Source organism: Nerophis ophidion, linkage group LG24 (assembly GCF_033978795.1).
Source record: "Nerophis ophidion isolate RoL-2023_Sa linkage group LG24, RoL_Noph_v1.0, whole genome shotgun sequence".
Classification (NCBI taxonomy): Eukaryota; Metazoa; Chordata; class Actinopteri; order Syngnathiformes; family Syngnathidae; genus Nerophis; species Nerophis ophidion.
Window position 1 is genome coordinate 2,799,651 of NC_084634.1, and position 19,549 is coordinate 2,819,199.

Consider the following 19,549-nt stretch of genomic DNA (forward strand, 5'->3'; position numbering starts at 1 on the left):
TGATAAACATTTAACTTAATTTTTTTAACATAATAAACATCCATCCATCCATTTTCTACCGCTTATTCCCCTTTGGTGTCACGGGGGGCGCTGGTGCCTATCTCAGCTACAATCGGGCAGAAGGCGGCATACACCCTGGACAAGTCGCCACCTCATCGCAGCATAATAAACATTAAACGTTATAAATATTTAACATAAGTAAACATTGATTGATTGATGATAATAAACATTCAACATTAGTTGAGTTAATTGGTTGAAAAAGTTAGCATGCTAATATTAGTGTTAAAATGCTAACGTTAAAATGCCAACACTTAACATGTGTCAAATACTGAGTTGTATGACACTAAGCTGTACCTCTGTAAAATTGGTTAAAAAAGTTCGAATGCTAATATTAACGTGCTACAATGCTAACATTAACATGCTAACATGTATTATGTGTCAAGTACTAACTTGTACGACACAAAGGTGATAACACTTAACATGTGTCAAGTACCGAGTTGTATGACTCTGTGTACCATGGTAAAATTGGTGAAAAAAATGTAGCGTGCTAGTATTAAAGAGTTAAAATGCTAACATTAACATGCTAACCCTTAACATGTGTCGAGCACCAAGTTATATGACTCTAAGCTGTACCACTGTAAAATTGGTTAAAGAAAAGTTAGCATGCCAATATCAACGTGTTAAAATGCTAACGTTAACATGCTAACACTTATTATGTGTCAAGTAAAAAGTTGTATGATACTAATGTGCTAACACTGAACATGTGTCAAGTACCAAGTTATATGACTCTAAGCTATACCACTGTAAAACTGGTGAAAAAAGTTGGCATGTTTAATAAACTTTCACCATAATAACCTATAAACATAACAAACATTCACCATAATAAACTATAAACATAATAAACTTTCAACACTCCATCTTTTTGACCACACATTTATTAATGATTAATATCTGCTCGAGCAAGGAAACTCCCCCCCCCCCCTCCCCCCTCCGCGTCGTGACGTCATGAAGTATGAAAACCAGCGGGGACGGACCGATGGCGACATCTAGCGGTGGAAAAAGGGAACTGCAGCTTGTCGACTTGATTAAGACCTGTGCAGATGATTGGCTTCAAAGGTGACTGTAATCACTAAATGGAGTGTGTGTGTGTGTTTTGGCAATTCTGACTTAATGGGGACATGGCTCTGTTTACACACTCACCTTTCTGACGGTATGGGGACCTCTGAAGGTATGGGGACAAAAAAACAGGTCCCATAAAGGGAAACCTTTTTAAATGATAGTCAGGTCCATTCTGTAGTCTGAGGATCATGTCATATTTGATTTGAAATTCTTTTTTTCTTAATGGTCCTCATTAGTCCCGTACAAATTTGTGTGTATTATGCAAAATGATTTAAATTTGATCCCCAAGAACCATATTAAGTCTTTTTCCCCAGGGTCCCCAGTAAGAATGATCAGCACATGACTTTATCAATCCAGAGATTTAAAGACGTGTATGAGCTAACCGGGCAGTGGAAATTTTACCTCATTTTTTTTATGCCTCCACAACCTGTAGAAAGGGTGGTCCCCACAAGTCATGAACAACAACTTGGTCCCCATTCCAAATGATAACCAGTGTGTGTTTTGGCAATTCTGACTTAATGGGGACATGGCTTTGTTTACACAGTCACCTTTAGGGGACTTCTGACGGTATGGGGACCTCTGAAGGTTTGTAGACAAAAAACAGGTCCCATAAAGGGAAACCTTTTTAAATGATAGTCAGATCCATTCTATATTCTGAGAATCATGTCATATTTAATTTTAAATTTTGAATTATGCAAAATTATTTAAATTTGGTCCCCAAGAACCATATTAAGTCCTTTTCCCCAGGGTCCCCAGTAAGAATGATCAGCACGTGACTTCATCAATCCAGAGATTTAAAGGCGTATGTATATGAGCTAACTGGGCAGTGGAAATTCTACCTCATTTTTTTTATGCCTCCACAACCTGTAGAAAGGGTGGTCCCCACAAGTCATGAACAACAACTTGGTCCCCATTCCAAATGATAACCAGTGTGTGTGTGTGTGTGTTTTGGCAATTCTGACTTAATGGGGACATGGCTCTGTTTACACACTCACCTTTCTGACGGTATGGGGACCTCTGAAGGTATGGGGACAAAAAAACAGGTCCCATAAAGGGACACCTTTTTAAATGATAGTCAGATCCATTCTGTAGTCTGAGGATCATGTCATATTTGATTTGAAATTCTTTTTTTCTTAATGGTGCTCAATAGTCCCGTGCAAATTTGTGTGTATTATGCAAAATGATTTAAATTTGATCCCCAAGAACCATATTAAGTCCTTTCCCCCAGGGTCCCCAGTAAGAATGATCAGCACATTACTTCATCAATCCAGAGATTTAAAAACATGTATGAGCTAACCGGGCAGTGGAAATTTTATCTCATTTTTTTTATGCCTCCACAACCCGTAGAAAGGGTGGTCCCCACAAGTCATGAACAACAACGTGGTCCCCATTCCAAATGATAACATGTGTGTGTGTGTTTTGGCAATTCTGACTTAATGGGGACATGGCTTTGTTTACACAGTCACCTTTAGGGGACTTCTGACGGTATGGGGACCTCTGAAGGCATGGGGACAGAAAAACAGGTCCCATACAGCGAAACCTTTTTAAATGATAGTCAGATCTATTCTGTATTCTGAGGATCATGTCATATTTCTTTTTAAATTTTGAATTGTGAATTATGCAAAATGATTTAAATTTGGTCCCCATGAACCATATAAAGTATTTTCCCCCAGGGTCCCCAGTAAGAATGATCAGCACATGACTTCATCAATCCAGAGATTTAAAGACGTGTATGAGCTAACTGGGCAGTGGAAATTTTACCTAAAAAAATTTGTATGCCTCCACAACATGTAGAAAGGGTGGTCCCCACAAGTCATGAACAACAACCTGGTCCCCATTCCAAATGATAACCAGTATGTGTGTGTGTGTGTTTCTAAGATGATTGACAGATTGATCATGAGCGTAAATGTTTGCTTGGGGGCGCCAGGGTTTACTTCTTGGTGAAAAACTTCCGGAACACGCCCTTCCTGGTCTTGCTCCCGTTGTCGTCCGGGACCTGCAAGACCCTGGTGTAAGTAGCCTGGAGCGGAGCCTCTGAAGAAGTCGGGTCTTGTGATGTCTTGAGAACCTGGCTTCCGCCGCCTGGACTGATGTGGTCCTGGCTGAGGGTGTGCGGGGGTTTGGGCGGGGGCTGACTCGGCATGGACGTTTGTCTCTGACGGCCAACACTCCTGACGGTCAGAACAACCACGGACAGTTCAGTGCTGTGAATGTGTGTGCGGGTGTGGGTGTGGGTGTGGGTGTGGGTGGGTGTTGTCACCACGAGTCATCCGAGTCATCCGAGTCATCGCCATCCAGTCCAGAAAGAGTCTGCAGTGTCTTCAACCAAAGCTGCTGGAGGTCACGTGTGGACGCCGCGAACAGATACTGCGCACCTTCGTCCAGTCTGGCACGTAAACAAACACCCAAAGTGAATTACCGTGGGTGTGGGTGTGTGTGTCGCGGCTGTGGTCGACTCACAGGACTTTGAAGGTGTTCTCTTTGCTTCTGAGGTGAGGGTCCTCCTTACAGACGGCCCCCAGCAAGCTGACAGGAGGCCACCTTGAGGTTCCCTGTGGAACAAGAGCACAGGTTAGCTTCTCCTCTTCATCCTCCTCCTTCTTCTTCTTCTTTATTACCTGAGCAGCCGCCGCACGGTCCTGGTACAGGTGAAGCGTGTTTCCTTCCACGACAGCGAAGACCTCCTCCCAGTGGTCCAAGTGGTCCCGAGTGCGACCCTGTAGCGTCAGTGGGACGGTCAAAGGCAGGTCAGCCGATTATTTGGTATTTCCCATATGCTAACTGTTATCAGGCTAATGTTAGCATTTGTTAAGTACCAAGTTGCATGGTTCTAAGGTGTACCATGGAAAAATTGGTGAAAAAAAGTAGGCATGCTAATACGTAACGTGTCAAGTACCAAGTGGTATGACTCTAGTCTTTGGTGTATAGTGGTCAACTTGGTGAAAAACGTTAGCATGCTAATGTTAACGTGTTAAAAGGCTAATGTTAACATGCTAACACTTAACATGTGTAAAGTATCGAGTTATAGGACTCTAAGGTGTACCACGGTAAAATTGGCAAAAAACTTTGGCATGCTAATGGTAACATGTTAAAATGCTAACGTTAGGATGCAAACACTTAACATGTTTTATGTACCAAGTTGTATGACTCTAGTCTTAGGTGTATAATGGTCAACTTGGCACAAAAAAAAACCCATTAGCATGCTTATGGTAACATGTTAAAAGGCTAATGTTAACATGCTAACACTTAACATGTGTCAAGTATCGAGTTGTATGACTCTAAAGTGTACCACGGTAAAATTTGCAAAAAACGTTGGCATGCTAATGGTAACATGTTAAAATGCTAACGTTAAGATGCTAACACTCTAAGGTGTACCATGGAAAAATTGGTGAAAAAAAGTAGGCATGCTAATACGTAACGTGTCAAGTACCAAGTGGTATGACTCTAGTCTTTGGTGTATAGTGGTCAACTTGGTGAAAAACGTTAACATGCTAATGTTAACGTGTTAAAAGGCTAATGTTAACATGCTAACACTTAACATGTGTCAAGTATCGAGTTGTATGACTCGAAAGTGTACCACGGTAAAATTGGCAAAAAACGTTGGCATGCTAATGGTAACATGTTAAAATGCTAACGTTAAGATGCTAACACTTAACATGTGTCAAGTACCAAGTTGTATGACTTTAGTCTTAAGTTTATAATGGTCAAATTGGCACAAAAAAAACATTAGCATGCTTATGTTAACGTGTTAAAAGGCTAATGTTAACATGCTAACACTTAACATGTGTCAAGTATCGAGTTGTATGACTCTAAAGTGTACCACGGTAAAATTGGCAAAAAACGTTGGCATGCTAATGGTAACATGTTAAAATGCTAACGTTAAGATGCTAACACTTAACATGTGTCAAGTACCAAGTTGTATGACTTTAGTCTTAAGTTTATAATGGTCAAATTGGCACACAAAAAAACATTAGCATGCTTCTGCTAACGTGTTAAAATGCTAACGTTAACATGCTAACACTTAAAAAGTGTCAAGTACCAAGTTGTATGACTTTAGTCTTAAGTTTATAATGGTCAAATTGGCACAAAAAAAACATTAGCATGCTTCTGTTAACGTGTTAAAATGCTAACGTTAACATGCTAACACTTAAAAAGTGTCAAGTACCAAGTTGTATGACTTTAGTCTTAAGTTTATAATGGTCAAATTGGCACAAAAAAAACATTAGCATGCTTATGTTAACGTGTTAAAATGCTAACGTTAACATGCTAACACTTAAAAAGTGTCAAGTACCAAGTTGCATGACTCTGAGCTGTGCAACGACAAATTTGGCGAAAACAAAGTTAGCATGCTAATCTCAGGATGCCAGCATGCTAACAGACTCCACACGGGGGCTACTTACCGTGCTCCCGCCTCGCTTCATCTTGATCTCCAGCGTTCCCTCCAGTGCGTGGGTTGCCTAGGAAACGGTAAACTGTCAACAAACAAGACATGTCTCCATGGCAACGCTCGCGTGGCCCAATCAGACCTCAGCTGTGGACTCTTCTTCTTCTTCTTCTTGTCCTTGAACGTCGTGGTTTTCTGTTGCGTCGTCCATTCGTGGCTGCCGAGGTGCTTGAAGAAGCTCCGCCCCCGCGGAAGGACGGTCACATGACACAGGATCCACCTTGGCGGCGGGACGCAGCAGGTCGGGAAGTCGGCCGCCGGCCGGTCGGTTTGGAGGAGGAGACAAGCCGGGCTTTGGAGGCACAGGAGGTTTGATTTTAGAGTAGGAACGGGGTTCAGGAGGTCTCAGGGTAGAGGCGTCGGCGGCATCCCGATTGTGGTCCTCCTCCCCCTCCTCCTTGTGATATCTTCTCCAGTTGCTGGAGGAGTCAGGCGGGAGTCCGGTCCAGTGGTCTTTTGGTCTCTTTGTGTCGCTCTGAGAACTCCTAAGATCTGAGGCCTTACGGAGGGATGAAACTCTGGCAGGAGGTCTCGTCTGGGGGAGGTCCTTCTCCTCCTTTTCTCGGAGAGTGAGCCTCCTTTCTCTCTGGAGGACAGAAAGTCCGGATGTGAGAGAGAATTCTAAAAACAAGTGGAGAAGCTGGTTGATGATGTGAGGAACCGACCTGGGTGGTCTTCTTGTAGAGAGCGTCAAAGCGCTCACTCTGGGCCTGGATCATGGCCTCCACGTCCTCCTGCCTCTTCAGGAGATCCACAACATCGGACAGGGAATCCTGAAAAAGCGGGAGAAGACCTTACAAGCGCACAAAGGAGGCGGAGATGACCGTGTTTGAAGACTAACCCCATAGTGGTGGTCCGTCAGAGTCTCCTCGTAGGAGCTGAGCCAGCGCTCTGCCTGTTCCAGTTCCTTCTGCAGCAGCTTTACCTCCAGCTCTTCCTCATACAGCTGACGGGTATCTTCCCAGGTCTCGTCCACGCGGCGCTCTAGCTCTTCCAGCTCACGGACACGCCCCTCCACCTTGGGGGGGAGGAGCCACAGGTGAGTGCGTGACGACAACGGAATGATGAAGCCGCTCGCTGGTGCGGAGGCTGACCTCTTTCGACATGAAGGTTCGGTCCTCCAGGAGGCGCCAGCCATCACCTTTCACCTCCTGACACCTGATGACCAGTCTCTCCATCTGAACTTTGTATTCCTGGTGTCTCTTAATTAACTCCTCCAGGTCACTCCCCTCCGCCGCCTCCCCGCTAACCAGCACCAACATCTCCCGCAGCCACGTCCTGACACACACCCTCTCGTTCAATCAATCAATCAAAGCTGACTCATTTAGACCTTAGAGACCTGCAGGAAGACCTACATGAGCTCGGTCCAGAGGGACAAATACTTCTGGACGTCCTCGGCCTCGCCCAGCATGGCGCGGCGCCGGCTAGCTTTGTCCTGGATGGCGATCCAGCAGGACTGCAGTTCGTCGAGCCTGCGCGTCACAGCCCCCCGGGCCTGAGGATGACGAGCGCTTAGAGTCCGACTCTCGTCTGTGGTCCTGGTCACCTCTCCAGAAATCAGAAGCAGGTCTCTCTGAAGGGACACGTTGCATCATGGGAAACTATAACTGGTCCAGACAACCATGTCCATGCTTGCATGTTAGCATGCTAACTACAGTGTTAAGGTCCAAGGTTTAACCTCGAGCGCCTCGTGTTGCTGCAGCCGAGTGTGGATGCCTTGAAGGTCCTGGTCCTGGTCATCTGAGTCCAGTACGGCCTCCTTCTCGGCCATCCAGCTCTTCAGCTCGTCCACATCGTGGTGAAACTGGTGAATCTCTCTGGCGGACTGCAAGTTCTAGATGAACAGGACATCTTTTATCAGCACCAATGTTCCACCCATGCATCCAAAAAGAGGAACCCGGTTGCACCTGCTCTCTGGTTCTGATGGCAGCATTGAGGTCGTCCCACAGCTGACTAAGAGCCTCATCCCTCCTGCGGGCCTGACTATCCTGCTGCAGTCCTCGACCAAGCTGCTGCACCGAGGCCAAGCGACTGCGCCCCAGACCTGAGACTTCTGACACCAGAACCTCCAGCTTCTTCTGAAGAACCTGTGCTTGGTAAAAGGACAGTAAGCCAATACCTGACACACCTAGGTCTCTTAAGCTGTGATGGTCCCAAATGGTCTGCGCACCTCAACATCCTCCAGGTCTTGTCCACAGTCCACTGAGTCCACCAGAGTCTTCTTGGAGTTCAGCCATGTCCGGAGTTCTTTGGCCTCTCTGTCAAACACAAACAGACGCAGCTGGTCCTCCAGAGCGCCACGGCGAGACCGACAAAGTCGCCCAAATGCCTGGAAGAGCTCAGACACAGCCGGCAGAGACCGACTGACCATGTGGCTGCCAGGACAGGAGGACACAACGTTAGGACATGTCGGGACATTGAGTGACATGTGTCTGACCTGTTGGGATGGTCGAGGTGTTGCAGGGTGTCTCCTCTGTCCTGCAGTCGGTCGAAAGTCCTCCTGTGGTCCTCCAGCTCCACGTCCACCGAGTCTAGCCTCCTCAGCAGGGCCTCTGTGGCCTCCTGGCTCCGCCCGCAGTCGTAAGACTCGAGCACCCCCTGCTGCTCGTCCAGCCACAGCTGCAGCTCGCACAACTGTGGGGGTGAGAGTTGGGATTTGTCGAGGTGTGTCCAGTCCTGCTGGTTTTGGGGACATGGGGGGGCGTCACCTCGGTGAGGAAGGCGTGGATGCTGAGCGCCTCCTGGAGGAGCTTCCCCTTTTTCGTCGCCTGTGTCTTCACCTCCTCGTGGATACGCTTGATCTCATCCAGACGTTCCTGGATGTCATGCGAAGCAAAGTGGCGACCTTTGACCTGTTGGCGATTCCAAGGATTAAAGGACGCGGTCTCCATGTGACAAAATAACAACAACAAGGGCTTCTCACCAAACTATGCCCGGCCTCCACAACTGCTTGGAGTAAAGGGGCGCGGCTGGAGAGTTCCTGCACCACCACCTGGAAACCAATGGCAGTGAGGCGGCGAAGCCTGAGGAAAAGGACGGATGCGGGTGACCTTCTCACCTGGTGCTTGTTGAGGAGCTGCTGGGAGCTGCTCAAAGATCCTCCGCAGTCTGCGGCTGAAACTGAGGCCAGTCGCTGCCTGAGCCAGTCCAGTTCTTCCTCCTGGTCTCTGGTGAACTGAAAAAGAAGCTGCCAGGCCTCCAGGGTCTCCCTGCGACTCTGCAGGGGCTGCGACAGGCTGTTATACCTGCAGGAGGGACACCCGCAACTTATCCGTCTTGTCCCCGTTACGTGCAAAGTGAGGACGTGAGAGACGAGTCCCACCTGTGGACGATGTTGGAAACTCGGTTCTGGAGCTCCTGTGCTCGGAAGTTCCCCTCCGAGTGGAACTTCTCTACCGTCTCCACCAAACTCTGCAGAGAGATTTTTGGCTCTGAGCTGACTTTTATCCATTTGCTACCGCTTATTCCCTTTGGGGTCTTAGGGGTCGCTGGTCCTATCTCAGCTACAATCGGGCGGGAGACGGGGTACACCCTGGACAAGTCGCTACCTCATGCTTCAACCCTCGCTTTGAAAAGCTGTGCACTACAAAACGTGGTCATTGTGGCGATTAATACTGGCTTCCTTGTTTTGATTTGCAATTTCATAGATAAACAAAACTACTTCTGCACGCCTGGGGACAAGGACCGGAGGGTGGGCGCACATTACACCAGTTTTAAAGTCGCTCTTAAAGTTCAATGTTTAGTCAAAACCTTATCCATCTGACCTGCTTTTGTCATATCAACCATAACAGAAAACGAGGTCCTTTGATCTTTTTACCAAATACTAGAAACAAGAACCACTACAACCCCCCCACTTGTGGAACCACCTTATAGAGAGACTCAGGACCGCAGGACTGAGTTTTAAACTTTTCGTCATTTTTAGTCTGTTATTCGTATATACAATATAAGTTTTTTTAGATACCTGCAGTCGGTCGCGCAGTCCATCCACCTCGTCCTCCAGACTCTGCAGCGTCTTCAGCAGGGTGTTGACTGAAGGTAGGTCACTCCCGCAGTCCTCATTGGCCACACCCCTCTCCACCGACTCCTCCCACTCGTCCATGTCATCCAGGGAGCGCTGGAACTGCAGCGCCTGGAAAGGAGCATAGCGGGAAAGATGTTCAGCAGAGTTTGTGAGAACCCCCCACCTTGCAGGACCATAGGACAAGCTCAGTAATCCATATTGTGTTGGTCTCTTGGTCAAAGGTTGCTTCGCTAACCCTAACTGGAAGACCTTAGATTTCTCTGGACATTTCTTTGTTGAATAGGAACAAATCCAAAAACAGTTCCGATTTTCAATCTTCAGTAGATTTGTACTGGCTATCAGTACCTGATACGCCTCCTGCAGTCGGTTCTTCTTCTCCTCACAGCTCCTCAGTAGAGCGCCCCAGCCCTCCGTCAGCTCCTTGAGACGAAGAGTCACCTTAGCCTCGGCGGCACCACCGTCGGGTAGCAGCTTGTCAGCTTCCTGCAAGCACGCGGACCATCAACACACCTCCTCACTCAGGACTAGGCAAGCGCACCTTCATGAGAGAGTCCACTCGGTAGCGGTTGGCCAGGAGCTCAGCTTCGAAGCTTTGATGTTTCAACACTTTGGCCTGAAGGTTGGTTGGTTCTCTCCAGCTCTCGTCCGACGCCACTGCCTGACGCTCGTTCAGCCACACGCACACCTGGAAATCACAAGGACCCCCGTCCTTTAGTCTGGCCAAGTCCACTAGAGGCGTGTTGACTCTGGTCCAGTACAATACAGTCTATTTGAGTTAAAGAGTTTGGTCGAGTCTAGTGGAGTCCAGTTCATTAGAGTCTGGTCAAGTATAGAAGAGTCTTGTTGACTCTGGTCCAGTACAATACAGTCTATTTGAGTTAAAGAGTTTGGTCGAGTCTAGTGGAGTCCAGTTCATTAGAGTCTGGTCAAGTCTAGAAGAGTCTTGTTGACTCTGGTCCAGTACAATACAGTCTATTTGAGTAAAATAGTTTGGTCGAGTCTAGTAGAGTCCAATTCATTAGAGTCTGGTCAAGTCTAGAAGAGTCTTGTTGACTCTGGTCCAGTACAATACAGTCTATTTGAGTAAAAGAGTTTGGTCGAGTCTAGTAGAGTCCAGTTCATTAGAGTCTGGTCAGGTCTACAAGAGTCTTGTTGACTCTGGTCAAGTACTGTACAATATAGTCTATTGGAGTAATACAGCTTGGTGGAGTGTAGTAGAGTCCGGTTCGTTATAGTCTTGTCAAGTCCAGTAGAGTATTGTTGACTCGAGTCAAGTACAATAGAGTCTATTTGAGTAAAAGAGTTTGGGCGAGTCTAATAGAATCCAGTTCATTAGAGTCTGGTCAAGGCTATAAGAGTCTTGTTGACTCTGGTCAAGTAGTATAGAGTTTATGTGAGTCTAATAGTTTGATCAAGTCTGGTATAGTCCAGTTCATTAGAGTCTGATCAAGTCTAGAAAAGTATTGTTGACTCTGGTCAAGTACAATAGAGTCTATTTGAGTAATAGAGTTTGATCAAGTATAGTAGAGTCCAGTTCATTAGAGTCTGATCAACTCTAGAAGAGTCTTGTTGACTCTAGTCAAGTACAATAGAGTCTACTTGAGAAATAGAGTTTGGTCGAGTCTAATAGAATCCAGTTCATTAGAGTTTGGTCAAGTCCAGTAGTCTTGTTGACTCTGGTCAAGTACAATAGAGTTTATTTAAGTCTAATAGAGTTTGATCAAGTCTAATATAGTCCAGTTCATTAGAGTCTGGTCAAGTATAGAAGAGTCTTGTTGACTCTAGTCAAGTACAATAGAGTCTACTTGAGAAATAGAGTTTGGTCGAGTCTAATAGAATCCAGTTCATTAGAGTTTGGTCAAGTCCAGTAGTCTTGTTGACTCTGGTCAAGTACAATAGAGTTTATTTGAGTCTAATAGAGGTTGATCAAGTCTGGTGGAGTCCAGTTCATTAGAGTCTGGTCAAGTTTAGAAGAGTCTTGTTGACTCTGGTCAAGTACTGTACAATATAGTCTATTGGAGTAATACAGCTTGGTGGAGTGTAGTAGAGTCCAGTTCATTATAGTCTTGTCAAGTCCAGTAGAGTATTGTTGACTCGAGTCAAGTACAATAGAGTCTATTTGAGTAATAGAGTTTGGGCGAGACTAATAGAATCCAGTGCATTACAGTCTGGTCAAGTCTATAAGAGTCTTGTTGACTCTGGTCAAGTACTGTACAATATAGTCTATTTGAGTAACACAGCTTGGTGGAGTGTAGTACAGTCCGGTTTATTATAGTCTGGTCAAGTCCAGTAGAGTATTGTTGACTCTAGTCAAGTACAATAGAGTCTATTTGAGTAATAGACTTTGGTCGGGTCTAATAGAATCCAGTTCATTAGAGTCTGGTCAAGTCTATAAGAGTCTTGTTGACTCTGGTCAAGTAGTATAGAGTTTATGTGAGTCTAATAGAGTTTGATCAAGTCTGGTATAGTCCAGTTCATTAGAGTCTGACCAAGTCTAGAAAAGTCTTGTTGACTCTGGTCAAGTACAATACTGTCTATTTGAGTAATACAGCTTGGTGGAGTGTAGTAGAGTCCGGTTCGTTATAGTCTTGTCAAGTCCAGTAGAGTATTGTTGACTCGAGTCAAGTACAATAGAGTCTATTTGAGTAATAGAGTTTGGACGAGTCTAAAATAATCCTGTTCATTAGAGTCTAGTCAAGTCTATAAGAGTCTTGTTGACTCTGGTCAAGTAGTATAGAGTTTATGTGAGTCTAATAGAGTTTGATCAAGTCTGGTAGAGTCCAGTTCATTAGAGTCTGGTCAAGTCTAGAAGAGTCTTGTTGACTCTGGTCAAGTACTGTACAATATAGTCTATTTGAGTAATACAGCTTGGTGGAGTGTAGTAGAGTCCAGTTCGTTATAGTCTTGTCAAGTCCAGTAGAGTATTGTTGACTCGAGTCAAGTACAATAGAGTCTATTTGAGTAAAAGAGTTTGGGCGAGTCTAAAAGAATCCAGTTCATTAGAGTCTGGTCAAGGCTATAAGAGTCTTGTTGACTCTGGTCAAGTAGTATAGAGTTTATGTGAGTCTAATAGAGTTTGATCAAGTCTGGTAGAGTCCAGTTCATTAGAGTCTGGTCAAGTCTAGAAGAGTCTTGTTGACTCTGGTCAAGCACAACAGAGTCTATTTCAGTAATACAGATTGGTGGAGTGTAGTAGAGTCCGGTTTATTATAGTCTGGTCAAGTCCAGTAGAGTATTGTTGACTCGAGTCAAGTACAACAGAGTCTATTTGAGTAATAGAGTTTCGGCGAGTCTAAAAGAATCCAGTTCATTAGAGTCTGGTCAAGTCTATAAGAGTCTTGTTGACTCTGGTCAAGTAGTATAGAGTTTATGTGAGTCTAATAGAGTTTGATCAAGTCTGGTATAGTCCAGTTCATTAGAGTCTGATCAAGTCTAGAAAAGTATTGTTGACTCTGGTCAAGTACAATAAAGTCTATTTGAGTAATAGAGTTTGATCAAGTCTAGTAGAGTCCAGTTCATTAGAGTCTGATCAACTCTAGAAGAGTCTTGATGACTCTAGTCAAGTACAATAGAGTCTACTTGAGAAATAGAGTTTGGTCGAGTCTAATAGAATCCAGTTCATTAGAGTTTGGTCAAGTCCAGTAGTCTTGTTGACTCTGGTCAAGTACAATAGAGTTTATTTGAGTCTAATAGAGGTTGATCAACTCTGGTATAGTCCAGTTCATTAGAGTCTGATCAAGTCTAGAAGAGTCTTGTTGACTCTAGTCAAGTACTGTACAATATAGTCTATTGGAGTAATACAGCTTGGTGGAGTGTAGTAGAGTCCAGTTCGTTATAGTCCTGTCAAGTCCAGTAGAGTATTGTTGACTCTAGTCAAGTACAATAGAGTCTATTTGAGTAATAGAGTTTGGTCAAGTCTAATAGAATCCAGTTCATTAGAGTCTGGTCAAGTCCAGTAGTCTTGTTGACTCGGGTCAAGTACAATAGAGTTTATTTAAGTCTAATAGAGTTTGATCAAGTCTAATATAGTCCAGTTCATTAGAGTCTGGTCAAGTATAGAAGAGACTTGTTGACTCGGGTCAAGTACAATAGAGTTTATTTAAGTCTAATAGAGTTTGATCAAGTCTAATATAATCCAGTTCATTAGAGTCTGGTCAAGTCCAGTAGTCTTGTTGACTCTGGTCAAGTACAATAGAGTTTATTTAAGTCTAATAGAGTTTGATCAAGTCTAATATAGTCCAGTTCATTAGAGTCTGGTCAAGTATAGAAGAGTCTTGTTGACTCTGGTCAAGTACAATAGAGTTTATTTGAGTAATAGAGTTTGATCAAGTCTACTAGAGTCCAGTTCATTACAGTCTGGTCAAGTCTAGAAGAGTCTTGTTGACTCTGGTCAAGTACAATAGAGTCTATTTGAGTAATACAGCTTGGTGAAGTGTAGTAGAGTCCAGTTCATTATAGTCTGGTCAAGTCTAGAAGAGACTTGTTGACTCTAGTCAAGTACAATAGAGTCTATTTGAGTAATAGAGTTTGGACGAGTCTAAAAGAATCCAGTTCATTAGAGTCTGGTCAAGTCTATAAGAGTCTTGTTGACTCTGGTCAAGTAGTATAGAGTTTATGTGAGTCTAATAGAGTTTGATCAAGTCTGGTATAGTCCAGTTCATTAGAGTCTGACCAAGTCTAGAAAAGTATTGTTGACTCTGGTCAAGTACAATAGAGTCTATTTCAGTAATACAGATCGGTGGAGTGTAGTAGAGTCCGGTTTATTATAGTCTGTTCCAGTCCAGTAGAGTATTGTTGACTCTAGTCAAGTACAATAGAGTCTATTTGAGTAATAGAGTTTGGTCGAGTCTAATATAATCCAGTTCATTAGAGTCTGGTCAAGTCCAGTAGCCTTGTTGACTCGGGTCAAGTACAATAGAGTTTATTTAAGTCTAATAGAGTTTGATCAAGTGTAATATAGTCCAGTTCATTATAGTCTGGTCAAGTATAGAAGAGTCTTGTTGACTCTGGTCAAGTACAATAGAGTCTATTTGAGTAATAGAGTTTGGTCGAGTCTAATATAATCCAGTTCCTTAGAGTCTGGTCAAGTCCAGTAGTGTCGTTGATTCTGGTCAAGTACAATAGAGTTTATTTGAGTCTAATAGAGTTTGATCAAGTCTACTAGAGTCCAGTTCATTACAGTCTGGTCAAGTCTAGAAGAGTCTTGTTGACTCGGGTCAAGTACAATAGAGTTTATTTGAGTAATACAGCTTGGTGGAGTGTAGTAGAGTCCGGTTTATTATAGTCTGGTCAAGTCCAGTAGAGTATTGTTGACTCTAGTCAAGTACAATAGAGTCTATTTGAGTAATAGACTTTGGTCGGGTCTAATAGAATCCAGTTCATTAGAGTCTGGTCAAGTCCAGTAGTCTTGTTGACTCTGGTCAAGTACAATAGAGTTTATTTAAGTCTAATAGAGTTTGATCAAGTCTAATATAGTCCAGTTCATTAGAGCCTGGTCAAGTATAGAAAAGTCTTGTTGACTCTGGTCAAGTACAATAGAGTCAATTTGCGTAATACAGCTCGGTGGAGTGTAGTAGAGTCTGGTTTATTATAGTCTGGTCAAGTCCAGTAGAGTATTGTTGACTCGAGTCAAGTACAATAGAGTCTATTTGAGTAATAGACTTTGGTCGAGTCTAATAGAATCCAGTTCATTAGACTCTGGTCAAGTCCAGTAGTCTTGTTGACTCTGGTCAAGTACAATATAGTTTATTTAAGTCTAATAGAGTTTGATCAAGTCTAATATAGTCCAGTTCATTAGAGTCTGGTCAAGTATAGAAGAGTCTTGTTGACTCTGGTCAAGTACAATAGAGTCTATTTGAGTAATACAGCTTGGTGGAGTGTAGTACAGTCCGGTTTAATATAATCTGGTCAAGTCCAGTAGAATATCGTGGACTCTAGTCAAGTACAATAGAGTCTATTTGAGTCTAATAGAGTTTGATCAAGTCTAGTAGAGTCCAGTTCATTAGAGTCTGATCAACTCTAGAAGAGTCTTGTTGACTCTGGTCAAGTAGAATATAGTCTATTTGAGTAATACAGCTTGGTGGAGTGTAGTAGAGTCCAGTTCATTATAGTCTGGTCAAGTCTAAAATCGACTTGTTGACTCTAGTCAAGTACAATAGAATCTACTTGAGAAATAGAGTTTGGTTGAGTCTAATAGAATCCAGTTCATTAGAGTCTGGTGAAGTCCAGTAGTCTTGTTGACTTTGGTCAAGTACAATAGAGTTTATTTGAGTCTATTAGAGTTTGGTCAAGTCTGGTATAGTCCAGTTCTTTAGTCTGGTCAAGTCCAGTAGTGTCGTTGACTCTGGTCAAGTACAATAGAGCTTATTTGAGTCTAATAGAGTTTGATCAAGTCTAGTAGAGTCCAGTTCATTTGAGTCTGATCAAGTCTAGAAGAGTCTTATGGACTCTGGTCAAGTACAATAGAGTTTATTTGAGTAATACAGCTTGGTGGAGTGTAGTAGAGTCCAGTTCATCATAGTCTGGTCAAGTCTAGAAGAGACTTGTTGACTCTAGTCAAGTACAATAGAGTCTACTTGAGAAATAGAGTTTGGTCGAGTCTAATAGAATCCAGTTCATAGGAGTCTGGTGAAGTCCAGTTATCTTGTTGACTCTGGTCAAGTACAATAGAGTTTATTTGAGTCTATTAGAGTTTGGTCAAGTCTGGTATAGTCCAGTTCATTAGAGTCTGATCAAGTCTAGAAGAGTCTTGTTGACTCTGGTCAAGCACAATAGAGTTTATTTGAGTCTAATTGAGTTCGGTCAAGTCTGGTATAGTCCAGTTCATTAGAGTCTGGACAAGTCCAGTAGAGTCTTGTTGACTCTGGTCAAGTATTACAGAGTCTATCTAAGTCTAATAGAGTTTGGTCAAATCTTGTTCAGTTTATTAGAGTCTCGCCAAGTCCAGTAGAGTCTTGTTGACTATGGTCAAGTACAATATAGTCTATTAAAGTCATATGGTTTGCTCGAGTCCAGTCCATTAGAGTCTGGTCAAGTCCAGTATTGGTTATTACAGAGTGTGTCTAAGTCTAATAGAGTCTGGTCAAGTCAAGTAGAGTCTTGTCCACTCCGGTCAAGTACAATAGAGTTTATTTGAGTCAAATAGAGTTTGGTCAAGTCTTGAATAGTCCAGTTCATTAGAAAATTGGCCGATACTGATCAATGGGCACAGCTCTAATGCTAGTTCAAACAACTGAGCTGCAAGAGTCGATTGTGAATGAGGGATGGTGTCACGGCAGAATGGTACGAATCCGCCAAGTCAGTCACTGTTGGTCTGGTCAAGTCTGGTAAAGTCCACTAGAGTCTGTTTGAGTCTTGTCAAGTCTAGTAGACGAGTCCAGTAGCACCTGGTAGCTGTTGGACAGGAAGTGCTGTAGCTGCAGTGCCCGTTGCAGAGCTTCCTGACGAGACCTGGTCTGCTGCTGCAGATGACTCCGCCTACGAACAGCCAAACAGGTCTGAGCGGGGACGGCTCATGGACCACCTGATGTCAACGGAAGCCTTACCTAGCAACAAGCACTTTGGTTTTTGCTCTGATGTTGTCAGAATCAAAGTGTTTCTGCTGGGTCATCTTCTGGGCCAGTTTCTCCACCCGGTCCACTTGGTCCAGCTGAGCCTCCAGAGCCTCCTCAAACTGAACGTGCTTCCTCTGCAGGGTCTCCACCTCGGTGACCGAACTCTGCAAACACATCAGAAGTTTGCATGACGATCCCAAAGGAGACCGTTTAAGGATGAGGTTGACCTCAGACTTACCCCGAGGTCCTGATTGGCCAGCACTGCTTCCTTGTTACTAATCCAACTCTCACACTGCTCGACTGAAGCCAGAAAAACCTGCAGAGATCTCTCATGAGTCAGTCCAGAGCTTTGAAGGATCCGCTACAGGTCAAAACCGTGTTTCACGTAAACCGACCTTCAGTGAGCGCGCCTGCTCCAGCATAGTGTTGCGGTTCTGCCAGGCTCGGTCCAATCCCTCTTTGGCATCTTCTAACTGGCTGAGAGCCTTCTGAATTTCTGCCTTCCGACTGGGGCCCGACCGGATCAGACTGAGCCCAAAGTCTCGGACAGACTCGACACGCTCGGTCCGGGTGTCAATCTCCGTCTGCAGAAAGAAACGTAAAACGTGCAGTCCTGCAGATTCGATGATGACGATGTCGGTAAAATGGGGGCCAGCCAGACTACCTTACGGTCCTGGTGCTCCACAATGAGGCGGTCAGCCTCAGCTCGGGTCTTTGGGAGACCTTTCTCAGCCAGTTCACTGCTTTGTTTGAGGGTCCAGTCCAGCAGGAGGCGCTGATTCGCCTTAAAGAGGTGCAGCTGATGAGCCTCCTGAAGTTTTTGCTTCCTAAAACAAAAACATCTTCAATGGCTGCGACTGTAAGTCCTGTGGGAGTCCTGCATGTGACTGAAGCATTAAGGAGTGGGACTATCCAGGACTCTTCTAGTCTGGTCAACTCAAAAAGTATAGTCTCCCTCCACTCCAGTGTAGGTCATTAGTCCTTTAGTCCTCTTCCAGTCTTGTCTACCAGTCCAGTTACCCTCAATGTGACCCTCCTTCGGTCTAGACCATCGAGTTCAGTCCTCTACTCTAACCTTCCTCCAGTCAAATCTAGTCTCGTAATCTAGTCCTCTTCCAGCATAGTATGGCCATTTAGTCCGGTCCTTGAGTCTAGTCCCCGAGCCTGGACTTTTAGTCCAGACCAGGAATCTAGCCCTCTTCCAGTCTAGTCAATTCCAGTAGACAAGCACCTCCCAGTATTATCAAAGGTTGACCACAGACCTTCTCGTCGGCTCGGTCTCGGACCTCCTCCAGCTCTCTGATGAGCGCATGGACCACTAGCTGCAGTGTGCTTTATAATCTCTTTCGCTAGCTCTAGGTCCAGACCATAGACCTGACAAGAGCTCAAAGACCATCTCACCTGTTGTTCACCTCGTTGTCTAGATCTGTTAGAGCCTTGTGAAGCTTCTCCTGTTTGTCTTCCAGCTTCTTGCTCATCACAGACTGAAGCTTCAAGTGGTGTCTGACATCTTTGTCTAGAATCTGGAAGGGGGGACACATTTACGTCTTCATTTCACTTCCTGTGACGGTGTGAGGAAGAGGATGCCCCTACCTTCGATTTCTCCCGGATGACCTTGGTCTCCCTCTCGGTCTCCTCGTGTCGCCTGATCAGGTTCTCCACGCTCTCAACATCCACACCACAGTCCTGGTCCAGCAGAGTCATCAGCTGCACGGCGAAGAAGAGGATGTTGACAACGATTAAGTTCTGAGTCGGAGTTGAACCGGGGTTGGCCGTTAAGTAGTCCTACACCACTTTCATTTTCCATTGAACTTCGGAGCCTAACATTACGTCAGAGTGGTTACGCTTCCGATCGGAAGATAGCATTGACGGACACAGTTGGTCCTGCTGGCTATGCAGTTAAAATTCACAATGAGGTTATGACGTCTCTGGAGTTTGGGACAAGGTTGCAAACCTCAAGCTAGTGTTGACTATTACAGTAGCGCACAGTATCAGTATTTCGCACATGATCACAGGTTTACAATGAAACTTTCCCGCTGGTCAACTAGAAGAGTTGTCCTCCTCAAGTCTAGAATAGCTTCCCTCAAGTCTAATCTAGTCTTCTAGTTTAGTCCTCCCCCAGTCTCGTCCGGCCCTTCCGCTAGGCTAGTCTAGTACTTCTCCGGCCTAATCTAATATATACCAGTCTAGTCCTTCTGCAGTCAAGTCTAGTCCATATTTCTGGTTGTCTTCCAGTTTAGTCCTTCTTCAGTAGCCTCCTCACAGTCTCAACATCCTCCAGTCCTCCTGTAGTCTAGTCAACCAGTCCAAGGCTCTTTTAGTCTCGTCAATTTAAAAAGTATAGTCTCCCTCCACTCCAGTGTAGGTCATTAGACTTTTAGTCCTCTTCCAGTCTTGTCTACCAGTCCAGTT

General features: G+C 44.6%; 1 protein-coding gene across 1 annotated transcript in view; it reads right to left on the bottom strand.

Annotated features, from left to right (window-relative positions):
* Positions 1 to 989: 989 nt before the first annotated feature.
* The window catches only part of sptbn5 (spectrin, beta, non-erythrocytic 5), a 70,533-nt gene continuing 51,973 nt past the window's right edge, over positions 990 to 19,549 (bottom strand). The window contains exons 50-77 of the mRNA XM_061885680.1: positions 18,731 to 18,844; positions 18,539 to 18,660; positions 17,802 to 17,964; positions 17,533 to 17,721; positions 17,376 to 17,453; positions 17,129 to 17,301; positions 16,970 to 17,060; positions 10,123 to 10,269; positions 9,930 to 10,067; positions 9,525 to 9,692; positions 8,886 to 8,974; positions 8,622 to 8,808; positions 8,487 to 8,555; positions 8,272 to 8,415; positions 8,001 to 8,197; positions 7,734 to 7,938; positions 7,471 to 7,650; positions 7,242 to 7,397; positions 6,919 to 7,136; positions 6,658 to 6,841; positions 6,405 to 6,581; positions 6,229 to 6,336; positions 5,646 to 6,149; positions 5,520 to 5,576; positions 3,738 to 3,836; positions 3,580 to 3,671; positions 3,380 to 3,505; positions 990 to 3,290 (exon numbers count right to left, since the gene is read on the bottom strand). Coding sequence (XP_061741664.1) covers positions 3,050 to 3,290; positions 3,380 to 3,505; positions 3,580 to 3,671; positions 3,738 to 3,836; positions 5,520 to 5,576; positions 5,646 to 6,149; positions 6,229 to 6,336; positions 6,405 to 6,581; positions 6,658 to 6,841; positions 6,919 to 7,136; positions 7,242 to 7,397; positions 7,471 to 7,650; positions 7,734 to 7,938; positions 8,001 to 8,197; positions 8,272 to 8,415; positions 8,487 to 8,555; positions 8,622 to 8,808; positions 8,886 to 8,974; positions 9,525 to 9,692; positions 9,930 to 10,067; positions 10,123 to 10,269; positions 16,970 to 17,060; positions 17,129 to 17,301; positions 17,376 to 17,453; positions 17,533 to 17,721; positions 17,802 to 17,964; positions 18,539 to 18,660; positions 18,731 to 18,844 — 4,416 coding nt within the window. The 3' untranslated portion in view covers positions 990 to 3,049. The remainder of the gene's footprint in view (positions 3,291 to 3,379; positions 3,506 to 3,579; positions 3,672 to 3,737; positions 3,837 to 5,519; positions 5,577 to 5,645; positions 6,150 to 6,228; positions 6,337 to 6,404; positions 6,582 to 6,657; positions 6,842 to 6,918; positions 7,137 to 7,241; positions 7,398 to 7,470; positions 7,651 to 7,733; positions 7,939 to 8,000; positions 8,198 to 8,271; positions 8,416 to 8,486; positions 8,556 to 8,621; positions 8,809 to 8,885; positions 8,975 to 9,524; positions 9,693 to 9,929; positions 10,068 to 10,122; positions 10,270 to 16,969; positions 17,061 to 17,128; positions 17,302 to 17,375; positions 17,454 to 17,532; positions 17,722 to 17,801; positions 17,965 to 18,538; positions 18,661 to 18,730; positions 18,845 to 19,549) is intronic.